At 26.9% G+C, this 15,726-nt stretch overlaps 1 protein-coding gene across 1 annotated transcript in view; it reads left to right on the top strand.

Annotated features, from left to right (window-relative positions):
* The window catches only part of LOC129980976 (uncharacterized), a 115,998-nt gene extending 101,056 nt beyond the window's left edge, over positions 1 to 14,942 (top strand). Inside the window, exons 4-6 of the mRNA XM_056091536.1 lie at positions 1,083 to 1,106; positions 9,257 to 9,366; positions 12,960 to 14,942. Of these exons, the coding sequence (XP_055947511.1) occupies positions 1,083 to 1,106; positions 9,257 to 9,357 (125 nt within the window). The 3' untranslated portion in view covers positions 9,358 to 9,366; positions 12,960 to 14,942. The remainder of the gene's footprint in view (positions 1 to 1,082; positions 1,107 to 9,256; positions 9,367 to 12,959) is intronic.
* The last annotated feature ends 784 nt before the right edge of the window (positions 14,943 to 15,726 follow it).

The following is a 15,726-nucleotide window of genomic DNA, read 5'->3' as shown; positions in this document are numbered from 1 at the left end:
TAAACAATGGAAATCTATTTTTTGTTCACAATATATAGGCCCTATACAATATACAATAATAATTCTAATTACTGCTTAACACTATATTATATAGTAAATTTTTTTTGTAGAAATATAGTAAATATTTTGATCATAACTTTGCATCTGAGAAACTTGAATGAGAGAATCGAAGCGGCTAACTGCCAACAATGTAGCCGATGTATAATAGCTCCAGTTACGAACGTCATTTGTGCAGAATCCTCATTCATCAGTTTTGGGTCCAACGAGAAACGCCACCATTGTTGTATCCCTCCCCCTCCTACCCCCGAGGAAAGCGATAACCAACCACGAAATTGGTAGCTTATCTGAGGTAGCCCATCCCCATGCGAATGTTTAACCGTTTAAACTGTAGCTGAAAATTCGTAGTAAAACAAGGGGGGAAACCTATGCATTTCATGTATTTATAGCTTTGTGTTATAATAATACTCACATTCAGAAACCAATTTTTAATTCATTCGTATTTCCTACATGTCAATTAAAACAATTATTTCCCAAATATCAAAAAATGATCAACATTTGCATACAATGGATAATTAATCAAAAGTTTATCTGAACAGAAACAGTTCCCAATTCTCCTAAAATAAAAGACCCTTACAATCTAGTAAATCCAATATGGTTATTTTATTGCTTTATTGCTATGGTTACATTTGGTTTCCCAAATACATCTGAGAAGATTTAAGACTCCCGTCCTAAATGAGATTTACAGAATAATTCATTTTAAGATTCTTGTTGGAAACCACAGACAATTCTAGTTTAATAAGGACTAATAAGAATTCTCACATATTGGCGATTTGATTCCTTTCCACCATTGGGCCAAGCAAGCACTTTTCATAACGATGTGAAATATTTAAACAAACTCTCTCGTTTCTACCAAATTTATTCAGTAAATTAAAACGCAACGCTCGACTGCATTTTCGGAAAGTTGAAAGAGCGAACTGTTTGAAATTCCCTTAAGTTAAAGCATGGGCCACTAATCCTCTTATATTGAGTCTTGTAAATATTTGCCGATGGAGTCGACTAAAATATTTCATTTTTCTTTGCAGATCCTGTCGCTGAAAAACAAGAAGGTAAGTTATTCAGTCTTTTATTTATTGGTCTTGTTAATATTTTTGCTACATGTTGCTTTCATAAGAATTAGCATCCCGACTGAACAGATTTTTTGAGGGGTTATCTAAATATTTCCAGTTTAGACCCTTTCTATCAGAGAAGAATATAGCTGTATTAGAACATTTTATAAATATCCTCTATAATGTGTTCTCATAAAAGGATAAAAATAGAAGCGCTTTAACATGGTAAATTTTATAGGTCATGCTATTGTGTGATATGTATATATAACACTTACTTGGGGGAAAAAAACTGATCATTTTGAATTTTAATTTGAAAAAAAGAATATAGTTTTAACTAATACAAAACGTTTCTTAATGAAACTAAACATTTTTATCTCTAACTCTACTAATAATGGAAGTGTGTGTGTGTGTGTGTGTGTGTGTGTGTGTGTGTGTGTGTGTGTGTGTGTGTGTGTGTGTGTGTGTGTGTGTGTGTGTGTGTGTGTGTGTGTGTGTGTGTGTGTGTGTGTGTTGGTTCTCTCCTGAACAAACACATTGACAACATCAACCAAATTTGGCACACGTATACCAAATGAGAATGTGCTCCTTGCACCTATTTTTTTTTTAATTTTAATTAACTAAAAGTTGAATTGAATTCTGGTGTTTCTCTCTGATAATTTCCGAAAACATTCTTATACAAAAAAAGTTTTTACATCTTTTGAAATTTTTAAAAAATTTTCTTCTTAACGATACCAGTTTATAATCGCTCAAATTTTTCTGAAATTTGATCCATTTTATAAAAAAATTGTTTTGCCTAGTTTCCAAAAATAGATTACATCAACAATATCATAGCGTAATTTTCGTTTCATTATTGAAAGGCAAATAAAAAAGGATTTGGTTTTATATCTGCATCGTTTAAAAAACGAAGAAAAAAGTGAAATTACAATACCTTAAAATTTAGAAGCAAGATGAATTGCACATTTACGATTTTCAAAGCGCTGTGATGGGGCTGGTCTCCATTAGAAAGGTTTTCATATACGTAATAAAAAGAATATATTAGAGAGTTAACAAAATGCGTAACAATATGAAAGAACAATAACTTAACAACGCGTAACATAAAAGAATCATGCAGATATGCAAACAATTTAACTAAAATATAAGCAATATCCCCAGAGAATCAGCTGGTAGTCAAAGGCGACGAGTAGAACCATAAAGTGAATAAATACATTCAAAAAGTGCTTGGAACGTTAAAAATATTGTAGAATTATTACATAAAGATAAAATTAATCCGTCTCAAAAATGATAAAATTTGATTCTGAACGCAGAAATATGTAATGCCTATAGTATAGTAAGCATATAAGCATTCTAACACAAGATAAATAAATTTAACACTATACTAAAATCATTTGTCGAAATTCTAAAATTTCAGTTTGGATTCTAAGGTACATTTTTTAAAATTTTGAGACTTTTAAAATAGAAATATTAGAAAATCGAAGAGCAGTTAATATGTGTACTATTCTTAAGATAGTCTTTTTTTTTCTCTATTTTGTTATTCTTTATAGAAGTTTAAATAAGTTTATTATCTAAAAAGGAAAAATAAAAATGCTCATGTTGTAAAAGAATTTTCTTATAGTTCAAGATTAAATACTTCTTAAAAGATATACTCAAGGGCAAATCAGAATTTTTATTTCATAAAATTTTCATATTTAACAACACGATATAACATCGCATGTTGAAGAGATAATTCAACACAATTACTTTCTGCCCGCAGTGGAACTTATTTTAAATATCTCGTTAACAGGTTGCTAAGGTTTTGAATATACAAATCTTTGATATTTATGTATAAAATATTTGAATATTTTATCTGCGATGCACATATATTTTTTATGAACCTTATAAAAATGAATTTAGAATGCAGAATCTTCGCTCTAATTTAATCCTTTCGAGTTTGGCACTTGAACTTAAATTGTGGTCGTCTGGATTTAAACTGTATGCAAACATTTTGCTGCATAATACTGCGTTACATGCTCGGCATTTTGACAAAATTAAGACCTAGAAGCTTTAAATACTATTTAAACTTTGCATTAATAAATTTCCTAATATGGCAGTTGATATTTATGTACAGCTATAGATATATCTAAGAATATATTTTGAAATTATTCGAATGTTTTTACTTACATTCTTATAAGTGCTAGAACTATTATTTTGTTTTCTTTGAAAAAGAAATTTTTGATATTTGAATGCAACACGAACTTTTCTGTGGTCAGTATAATTCCTAAAATTATTTAGAATGAACCACCTTTGCACAGAATCTGACTCGTCTGGGTTATTGATTGTGTTAAATTTCAGTTAAATCTTTTGAAATCTTAACTTGATTTTGCTGATTCTATCAGCAAAGAATTCTCAAATTAAGAAAAAATTAATTAACGTTATTCTAGTTAACCTTACAATTAGTATGTTCTTTGTGTGCATGAAGTTTGTTATTGAAATCAGATCAAAAACATAGAAATTAGCATTGTCTAGCATTCAGTTGCACATTGCCATAAGTAATGAAATACCTTCACTTGCTTCAATGATTTTTATATTTAAAGCCACTAAATATGTATGCGTTATATGAACATGCCTAACAACTTGTTAAATAGATTGAAACAAGTTGATAAATTTAAGAATATCAATTACAATCTTTTAGCATAATAAGTTTATTTTCTAGAATATTCATATTTTGGTGGGCTTTATTCATTCAATAATTAAAACAAAAGTGAATAAAAACTCAACAAAGAATACGAAAACATGAGTAAAGCCTTTATTTCTTGATTATGAGGAATCTTTATTGGAATATTAAATTTGAAAGTAGCCAAATGTCAGGAAAATATTCAAAGAAAATGATATTGGCAATATAAAAACTTTATTTTAAAATTGTATAGTATCAAGTTTGTGTGATAATATTTTCAGAAATTATTGAAGAAAAAGCGCCAAAATCTCGCTTGATTTTTAATTAACACTAAATATTTTATTAAGAAAATGGCCCTAGGCTACTCATTTCCAGGCTTCAAAGAATATTCATGCAAAATACGCTAACTGTAGATCAAATTGTCTAGTTTATAATGAACACATATTCTCCATTATTATTAATAAAGATATATCTATCCAATTTGAGAACTATATACAGTAAATTTAAAACTGTTTTGATATTTTTCTCTGTAAATCTTCCTTATTAGTCAGAAAATAAATTTATCGACATCAGAATAAGTAACAATAGTTAATAGTTAATCTCTTTTTAGACACAAACTTTCTAGAATTTAAATTTTTTTTAAAATTATGATTGAAAAATTTCGTACTATCGAAATTTAACATTTAAAATCCACCTTAAAAATAATTATTTTAAATGAATTAAATTTAAAATGATTATTTTTAATTTAATTCTCACGTATAGAACAGTTAAATAAAATTTTATAAATTATATAAAAAAATTTTATTCCCTTTTTTTTTAAATCGTTTGCTAATTTTTCAAAGATACATGCGCTTTTTTCAAATTTTATTTGTTGATTTACAGAAACGTATTACATAGAATTGCAAATGGATCTTGATACAGCGAATTTTAAATCTAATATATAGCTTCTGATGTTTTGTATAGTGAAAAAGAAGGAAATTTAACAGTGTCGTAATTTAAATATTTATATAGAGTATCTCAATCGCTGAATGTTTTAGCAGGCATAATTTCTTCATGTGCGTGCAGAATGATAAGTATGCAAGGAAAATTTAAAAATTGTTTAAATAGAAAAAAGACCTAGCTTTAAGAAACCCTTATTTAGAGGGAATATCATTTAATTTGTCATTCAAGCACGTATTTAATTTTGCATCATAAAAAAAATCTATATAATTCCTGAAATATTACATACCGCTTTTAAATTATAACTCAATAATTAGAAGTATAAGCAAATTGATAAAAATAATTTTGGCTGTTTTGAGCATTTTGAAGTCAGGGATCTGTATTCTTTTAAATATACGTAATATAAAGGTAGCTTTAAAATTATTAAAAAAACATTTACGTATTTTTAGTATGCCTAAATTTATTTTATGGACTGAAAAAACTTCGTCTATATATTGATAAATTTACTCAAAAAGGACGTTTTAAGTAAAAGCTTTTGAAGAAAAAAATTATATAAAATTCACATAGGTACTGAGTGGAAATATTTTCTTCCTTATCTAAATATCTTTTACACTTCGGTATATTTTTAGAAAAACATGTGTGATGGAAGTAACAGATTCTTAGTTTCTATATATCACGAATTAAAGATAGCTTCCCAATTTTTTTATTTAAAAAACATATCTGAAACTTCTTTCTTGACAATCAAAAGAGTCTACCTTTTACATCTTTCATAATTTAACGTATTGTTTATAAAATAAGGATTAGAACATTTTAACTCTCTAAGAATTCCTAAAAGAAAATCATTATCACTTGGCATTTACGAGTGGTAAGTTAATTTAATCAGTAAGTTAAGCGAACATATAAAATTGCCTTTATCATTTTTAATCTCCAAAATATATGCTTATCTTGGATGTGTGTGTATGCTAAAAATATATATGTATACGCACTTCTATTATATTTTATAAAATAATATTATAAAATATTTTATTCAATAAAATGAATATTTAATAGGCTTAGAAGAAAACGCATATTTTTAAAGTCTTTTTCTCAAAAATATCCTTTCAGATTTAAATAGCTTTGAAATGTTTCATGTATCAAAATTTTTGAATAAATTGCTTAAAATTTATAATTAATACTCTATTTAAGGACGAAAAGAAAATGAGAATGTATTTGCTATTTCGAGTTTTAATAGATAGTTAAAAGTCAATTTTAGTTCAGAAAAACACAAAATTTTTACGAAAGTTAAGTGCATGCACATAAAAAATTTTTAAGTAATTTTTAAATGGCATTACAAAATCGTATTCAGTTATGTCCCAAATGTATTATTATAGAATAATAAGTAAAAATAAGAGAAAAAATTAAAAATATTTTGAGAAATATTTTTAATTATTCGTATTACTCCTAAAATATTTTGAGATCTTTAAAAAATTATATATCTTATAATTATTTTAAAATATATGCAGTTTTTTTAAATATATTTTGTTTCAGTGAGCTTTTTAAAGATATTTGAAGCATTTATAATTATTGTTACATTTAAATTCAAATCTAATAATTTGCAAAAATGCCTAATAGAATCCATTGTTTCTTTACATTATGAAGCCTTTCTTTGTAAAAAGCATTTAAATGTAATGTTTTTAAATTTAAATGTTAACTTAGAAAAGATTTTTCGAAGTTAGTTTATACAAACGAAATTATGAATTAATCTTATATTTTTCCCTATTTTTCTGCAGCGGAATTAGATAACATTTTATTATGTCCAGTACAAATTAAGTCCTTTCTACTTGCGTTTACTTTCTACAAATTATAACAGCGCGAATGTTATTCGAGTTGCAGGGTAAAAAAACGCAATTATAAATCTTTTTGTACGCAAATTTTTGAAGGGAAAAAAAATACCGTGCAGATTAAAGTCCTCATTTTCCTTTATTTCAATAGATGAAATACGATAAAAGCCACTGTTAAATCCCTCTTTAAATTGCATACATTCCCATTTAAACCAATTTATTATCTTTCCATTAAAAACGTCTTTTCATTTTAAAAACATTCAGAAATAATGCTATACACTATAGAATACTTAACATTTTGCGAAATTTCAGTTGACCAACTAAAAACTTTTTAAGTGCCTTTTCTGCTTAAATCTGTCTGTAATCATTCTACTGGAAGTCCTTTCATAGGAAACGGAAGCGAAAACGACTTTTTGCTTTAATCTTTGAATAACGATCTTTAACTAGAAATATTTTTTTTTAAATTGAATTTTTCGTAATGCAGATCTTTTGATTTCATTTATTGAGGAGACATCCATTAATACTTTCACATTTTCAGACATCCTTTCAAAGCGATGCAATTTATATTTTTCAGTTAATATTGATTTTAATTTCGTTTCTTTAACGAACTTTAAAGAATTTAAAGATTACCTTTTAAAATGAGAAACATGTTCAGACATTTCAATGTATTAAATTCTTTAAATAAACCGATTTATTCACTTCTTTTTATATATAAAAAAAATTCGAAAGGGGAAAATAACAGTTTTATAATGTATCCTTTTGAAAAACTCAACATTTTTTTTTCCGGAATGAATTTTAAAAATAATTGAATATTGATAACAGATATTGCAGTCCGTATTCAAATTATAAAATATATTTTTCTCTTACATAAATACTTTTATTTTTTTGAATTTTTTGCTAAACTTCAGTGGTCATTAGATTAAGACAGTAAGTAAATTATTTTTTGATATTTAAATTTACTAATAAATAACATTTTACGAAATCATTTACAATATTGGTAAATTCTTTATATATTATCTTCTTCATGAGCACAGCAGCCTCTTGCAGACCTTGGCTGTCTCAACCACGTGCATTTTCCAACTCTTTCTATCCCCAGTAGCTCCCTTCCAGTCCTTTAGCCTCAGAACACTCGGATCTCTTTCCACATTACCCAATCATCTAGTTGGAGGTCATCCTCTGGACCGCGATCCCATAGGATTTTTAAAAGTGGATATTTTGAGGGCACAGTTTGCAGAGCTACACCAGATATAGCCAAGCTATCTTAACCTAATACTCCGGATAACTAGTGTTATCTGTAGATGCCTATAGAGTTCTAGTTCCTATAGAGTTCGCCATCCTCCTCTCTCTAGTACTGCGCCAAAGTTATTCTAAGGATCTTTCTCTCGAGCATGTTCAACATGCTTAGTGTCCAGTTTAAGAGTCCAAGTTTCACTTGCATAGAGCAGAACAGGCATAATAAGAGTCTTAGTTTAGTTTTTTGTCAGATTAAGTTGGATCTTGGTTGTTCTTTCAGTCCAAAGAAACATTAGTCATTTTGATTCTGTTGTCAATTTCTGCTCCGAGTTTATTATTATCAATAATCATTGTGCCAAGGTATTTGAAATGATCGACATTTTCGAAGGCATGACCGTTAACACACAGAGGAACACTGATTTATAGTTGAGAGCTGGAATTCCATAAATTTGATTTATGGAATTTATATTAAATTTACTAAAATGCTATGTATAAATTGTGATTAAATTCTTGAAAAAGCGATAGAACCTATTATGATGAAGTTTTGTCACGTTTCTGGATCTGTGGTAAAGAGTTCACTATTACATAAAAAAAGACAATGAATCTGTAATAATTACTACTTTTGAGAGTTTAAATTTTTTAAACAACTTTGGGCTCTAAGAATGGAATAGCAAAATCTTTTTATTTAAAGAAAATGCAGACTTGTAAGAGCACACTAAAAAAAATTATCAGTTAAATTTATATTCACATTAAATGTAAAATTAAGAGAAGTTTTTCCTTGCACCATTAATATCCAATTACTTTGAAATGAGTAAAAAAAATCCAAAACTTTTACTTCGTAAATAAAAGCATGAGACATTTATTGCTTTTCATCCTCCATACAGACAGTGCTATAAATATTATTGCAATTTAAAATAATATATATTTTTAATTTTGTAAAATACATTCCTTGGAGACAGCAAGATTTTATGATTTGAAAAAGTTTGAACAAATCAAAACCGTCTGGTTATAAATATTCCATCAGATTTCTTTGAATGTTAGCGCATTTTATTGAATATTTATGACTAAAGCTTAAAAACAAAGTTCATAAAATTCATACATTTCATTTTATTTACAATCTCCCTTATTCTCATAAGCAATGGCATTTTATGAAAATAAGGAAATTCCATTTATAGTTGCACATTATTTATTATATGTAATATAATATCATTATATATTTTAAAAATATTGAAATAAACTGGAATAAATAGGCACTGCTTTCAATTCTCTAATTCTAATATAATATATAGTAAAAGTAATCCAATGTGAAAACTAATTTTTTCTGAAATATAACAATATGAAGGAAATGATATCTTGAAACCCTTTATTAAATGTCTTTAATTAAAATATTATGGTCTTATTTTACCATCACAAAAGCAGAATTTAATTAAAATCGTTTAAAAAATATTATGATTACTAATTATGTTCATTACGATAATTTTTTAATTTATCATGGTAATTCTTTATAGGTGATGATTCCGATGATGATGACGATGATGGAAGCGCTACTATTGCCGGAGTTGCACCTTTAATCTTTTTCCTTTCGGTGCTGTTACTATCATTAACATAGCCGCATCCAGTAAGTTTCACGACGACTTTCTGTTGATTATTTTTACAAGAAATTTCTACTTTTAATAGCGAATCATTAAATTATGTATTATTAATTAAGGATTAGCAAAAACATTATGTTAAAAACTATGTTGAAATATAATATTTTTTCAAATGCATAGTAGGACATACTAATCGCCTTTATCGACCAGCTAATTAACCAGTGAAATTAGTATATTTAATATCACTTAAATCGTTTAGATTTAGCTTTATGTTGCTGACTGCATCAAGCTGTCAGATAAAAAAGCCGTGTAATTTTATTTGCCTTTCATTTGTATTATTCATTCTCTATATGGAATTTTCCCAATGAAGACTAGTCCATGACAATATAGCGCTATTAAAATCAAATGCCCGGTTCATCTATCGTCTAAATTTTTCGATACAGTAACTACTTTTTTTTAGTCGCCTTGCAGACTACGAAGATTTAAACAAAAAAATTTCAACTCTCAAAATTGGAAAGATATCACGCAACTAAATGTGTGATGAAACAATGAAAACAGTTTGAATACCAAAAAAAAAATGTAAACTATTGCTGGAAATTAAATAAAAAATATTTTTAAAAAAACGTCCAAATTTCAAGAAAAATGTGCTTTACTATTAAATTAGTGTTAATAAAAAGACAATTTTTTTTAATTCTAAGACAGAGTTAAATTATATTTTCGGTATTTAATGCAGGAAAAAAGCCAGAAATTTCCATGCTTTTTAATTATTTAAAATTTTAGTAAAGGTTTTAAAACAATCGCTCCAATGTTTCATTCCTTACCAATGACCTTCCTAAATATATATGTGTCACATTGGTAGCTGTGGGTGAAGCGGCCTGGCCTGTAGAACCTCAATATAGACACATCCATCTTTATTATTAAACGGAATATGGAATCATTCAATATCAGACCAAATGTGGAAATGATTGACAATCATCATGAATGATAACTAATTGATTAATTATTGAAAAGCGACAATAGGAGTCATTAAGCAATTAGATTAAATGCTTAATGTCTGCTTAAAGTTGAACACTAGGTAATATCCTCACTTTAGTAAGTAATAAAAAATCTGAATATAGAAAACTAATAAATGTACATCAACCCAACCCTTCAAATGATTTCAAAATATACCTGCGTAAAATACTTTTATATGGTTCATTAAGCAGCTTAGTCTAAAAATTATGGCCTAGAAACTAAAAAACATTCGAATTTCTTCTCATTAGAATAGAGAAAAATTCTAAACATTATTATTAAGTAATAAATCTGCATATAATGGTCTTAATAGTATTTCGAAATAGACAACTGATCAAGGCTTTAAAATAAGTAGTTAAGCAATTTTATTTAAACATTGTAGACTAGAACTGCAAAGCTTCAAATTTATTCACTTTAGTGTGGAATGAAAACCTGAAAAAAGTGCTAAAAATAAAGTAATTAAATGCATTAATACACAGTTCTGGCGTGATTTTGAAATATATCCCTTGGCGAAAATAAAATTTTCAAATAAAAATGCTTCAATCCTTGCAAAACATCTTGAGATTTTTTTTTCTTTTCTGTTTCATTCTTTTCTATGTCTAAAATAAAATCCCAAGTAGCATGATATAGCATTTTAGAAAAACATCCGAGTTAGTGAAATATTCATTAAATCCAAAAGTACTTCATTTGTTTCACAGACACAAATTCAGTCACATAAAAATACTCTCCTTTATTTTGAAAGACATTGCTTGAAATACAATTGATTTGAAATCCCCCTCATTCAGTTTTTCTTTCTTCCTAACTACCAAATAGTTTTATAAGTTCTTATAGTGGATTATGAAAGAGATTAGGTACAAAAAAAAATAATCTGAACTGAAATGGAGTTTTCCTAAAAAGTTTCAGAGTTAATACATGAAGAATTCCAATACCTTTGTTGAATGATCTTCCGTGGCATTGTTTGAATCTCTTGGGGAAGTTTTAAACGAAGCATTTTATCAAAAAGATTAAATTTATACTATGATGTGCTCTAGGAAAAAACAATGATAAAAGAAATCTATGACAAACGTTTCATAAAAAACACATGCCGTTGCTATGGGAAAAGCAATAACATTAAAAAAACACATGTTTAAAAAATTTAAGGAAAGAGGAAAAGACATTCGTATTTTTTTTTTATTCAATCCAAATTTAAAATTTTTAAAAATAGTCTTCCATTTTTAATTCTAATTATTTTCTGCAACATGGCCTTTTTTTTAGAAATGTGATTTCGAATAAATTATTATTCAGTTTTGCAAATAAAATGACGAAACTCTCAAAGGAAAAGATCTAAGTTACATTTCAATGTCTTAATTTAACTTCTCTCCTAAAATCTAGTTGGATCTTAAAAATATTTTCAAAAATTATATCTTGCTATTGTTACTAAAACAGTGTGAATTATGAAAAATTGAATAACTATTTTATAAAAACGCAAGATTTTAGACAACTCCATAGAGATACGCTAATCAGTAAGCAGAGTTTTCCAAAAGATAATTTGTCTAAGATTATGAAAATATTTATTGTTCTAAAATTATAATATTCAAACCATCATAATTCGACCAGATTTGATCTCAAAAGATAGAATTTTTTTTATTTAAAAGTTTCGATATCAAGCATATTCCACATAAATATGATCAAAGAACAGTATAAAATTTAGACTTCATAAGTTTTTGAAGTATATTTATTGATAGGAACAGAATAAGATATCATTATTTACTTCATTTAAATCCTTTTGAATGCAAAACCAATAAATAATTTTTACGATGAATCAGAGAAAGTTTTATTGAACAATTCTTTGAGATAATTCACAAATTTTAAAAATTATTCTGTAGTGCACATCAGATTTCAATGCCGAACTATTTTATTTTCTATATTCATAACTATAAAAAGAACATGCTCGATTTCAACTGAAAATGTTTTTGTGTTAATTGAAGTTTAATCACTTCCACTTTAACTTGTATATCCAATTTTATAGGAAATGACAAAAAAGGAGATGCAATAAACAGAACTGCTTAAGACTTTTATAATAGTACGATTTGTATGATTATCAAAACGTAAAACTTAAAAATATTTTACTGAAAAAATTAAGAGACAAAATTACATAAAGTATCTAAAGGGAAATTTTAGCGATTAATTAATCAGGTGGTCGCCAAAGGCGTCTACTATCCAATAAAACAGTAAAAATGAATGTAATCTTCAATCTTTATCTAAAATATTATGCTTAAACGAAACAATATATAATGAAAACAACCTTGGAGCATATTTTATGTCACTTTGACCAAAATAAAAATAAGTTTATAAACTGATTTTACAAAGTGAACCATATGAGGAACTATAAACATTAGCTGAAAATGTTTATTTTATTGAAGAAATTTTATATAAAAAGATAACACTTTAGAGCATTTTTTATCGAAATTAATTTGTAAATTGGACCAAGATGCTACCTTTATTATATAATTGACTTTACTTTTGCTTTTATCAGATAAACAGTAATATCAAAAACTAATCGAACTTATTCGAAATGTATGATGCTTGTTTTCTTGTAATAATTACAAATACTTATCACATTTTTTTTCAGAAAATTCAAGTGGGCCCGAGGTCTCTTGAAGTGCCACTCTATTTTATATGACAAACAAATCTATTTTTGCCAGAGGAACGGCCAATCGCTTAAAAAAACTGATTTAGTCCGATTATCAGGCGCCATAAAATGCCGTGCATTTTATGAATGAAAAATTAGGAGTGCAGCTATCGTTTGGAGTTTTCCTATGTGTGATGTACATCCCATCCAAAACTGCTTCTCAAGCTAATTGGTTCTTTCATCTGTTGATTTGTGTTGTCATAATGAATCATGCAAGAGATTACAGAAATTAGTGAAGCCATTTTTTACCTATATTTGACAGCTGAATCTATATTTTTCAAAGTTTTTTCTTTATTTGTATTGTCTATATAATGCATCACACCATACCTGATTTAAATATATCAACCCTACAAAACATTTTTTTTTCAAAAAATACATATATGCCCTCTTCCAGACATACAAATTTTAAAAAAATTTATGGAGAAAAAAATGGTTGTAAAAATGAATCCTATGCAGAGCATTATAAAGGACATCAATCAATTAATCAAATCTCATTAATATGTTTTTTTAAAAATAAAGAAACGGACGACGCTATTAAATTTCAAAGCTGATTGAAAGATAGATATACCAAAGATCTTATAACGAATAAAAGTTCATCATCTCGAAATAATTCAATTTTATTTTCCATGCAAATTAATCAAAAATCGTTATTCATATGGTAATAAATTAAATATTAAAAATTGGCAAACACATCTTAATCATAATTGACAATACAAAGTTACACTTAATAAAGTTTTAAAAAATGTTCCTTCAGTAATTGTTTCACGTTTCTTCTTAATTTCCCTGCTCTGTTTAGGTCATTGTTCCTGCCTTTCTAAAATGCATAACTCCGAGATTTAGCATTCGTATTAATGATCACTGACTTTTTTCTTGTAGTGTTCTGAAAAGGAACACTTTAATTCTAATAACCATGAAATCTAAAAAAGAAATCTCATGCTTTTCATTTCAACACAAACGCCATGAAAGAAAATTTTCATGGTGTGTTTAATTCAAAAGTCTCATAAGGATTTCAAATAAATCCTTCCTTATTTTGAAATTAGAAATATTCTCTAAAGAGTGAACAACTCTTTAATCATTTATTTAGTAAAATTGCTATAAATTAATAATAATAATAAATACTATGGAAAGCTTACAACTCAAAATAAATGGAAAGAAAATAAAAGAGTTCCATTCTTCCATAATGTGTAATGTCTATACATTATGGAAGAAATTTCTTTTCGACACAGAAAAATAAGACATTTGTCTTCTGTGGGGAATCTTTTTCCATACCTTCAGTAAAAACATCTAATCTAAATGTATAAAAAAAGCTATAACATTTTCTTTTTTGAAAACTTTTTAATTTCCGAAGTTCACATAAACAAATTATGTTAAAATTTGTTTTTATTCTATTTTTAGAACATAATATTTGATTCATGTTATTCAAATCTGTTTCCAAAAATTATTCCTTTGTCCAGATGAAAAAGATTCCCAGAATTTTGAGCAAAAAATTCCTATATTCACTTTTTTAAAAAGCTACTTTTCCTGTTAACTTTATAAATTTGATTTTTTTTATATTTGCCAGCAATCGCAATAAGCTCTTCGTCTTTTTAAAAGTCTTGCAAAAATGCATTTGATACTCATATCATTAAAACTTTTGAAATGCTTTGTGTACCTATAATGGCAATTTAAAAAAATATATCATTTATACATAGAATAAAGAAATAAAATCAAGCATTTTTCATTTTATGACAAAAGAAAAAAATAATCTTTTTATATCGGCTTCCAATCGTTTTTGTAAAATATTTCAGATATTTTTTTTCTTTTTTTTTAATTTCATAAACAAGATTTCTATTTGATGTTTTTTCATAATTATTCTTTTAGATGTCACTGATAAAAACTTAAAATTTACATATTGTTAATTGTTAAGTTTTAAAGATTTAAATACAATGTTATTATTGGATTCCTGATTTGAAAAATGAACTATCTTATCTCATTACATTTTTATTATTTGTGTATTTTTAGTGACTGCTTCATATTCATAATTATATGACGCAAATACTATACTCATGTGTAAATAAAGTTTAATGTACAAATTAAGTAGGTGTGTCCTCTATTCTTTCACAGAATTCGAATTACAATACTGTAATACATTTATAGTGTAACATTGATTCTGCACAAAAAGAGGGCCCATTCATAGGGGAACGGGGTTCAAGAGCAATGGCCCCTCGACAGTCTTGTATTATTCCTTCAAAAGGTTGTCCGTTGTAACCTGTGGCCGAAAATGTTTTTCCCTATGTGCTAATCAGCCTGCGAGTGGCATCAACGGCAGATTTAAATAAAGGCACTTTAAGCCTTTTATCATGCCTTAATTATTAGAACATTTTGTGGATCAAGGCAATGAACTTTATGAGGCCTCTATTTTAATAACAAGGTTGATTTAGTTTGACATTTCATGCACATTTTTAATATGTTAATAACGTTTTCTAGGTGAATTTTTCTAATTTTATTAACTTTATAAACATGTAATTTTTTAAAAAAATTTCTATTATAACTCCAAATTTCTTGGCTTCCACGTTTTTAAACAATATTATTGAAGAAGATTTGTAGTTTTTTAAATCTTTTAATGGCTAAAATAATTTAATGTAAAATAAGAACCCTGAAATTATACTTGAAAAAAATTTAATTTTATCCTAATATTTAATCATTTATTGAAATGTATTTTCCACAA

Source organism: Argiope bruennichi, chromosome 1, assembly GCF_947563725.1.
Source record: "Argiope bruennichi chromosome 1, qqArgBrue1.1, whole genome shotgun sequence".
In the NCBI taxonomy this organism is placed as follows: Eukaryota; Metazoa; Arthropoda; class Arachnida; order Araneae; family Araneidae; genus Argiope; species Argiope bruennichi.
Note: the sequence above shows the minus strand (reverse complement) of the source record. Positions and strands in the feature narration are given on the sequence as shown.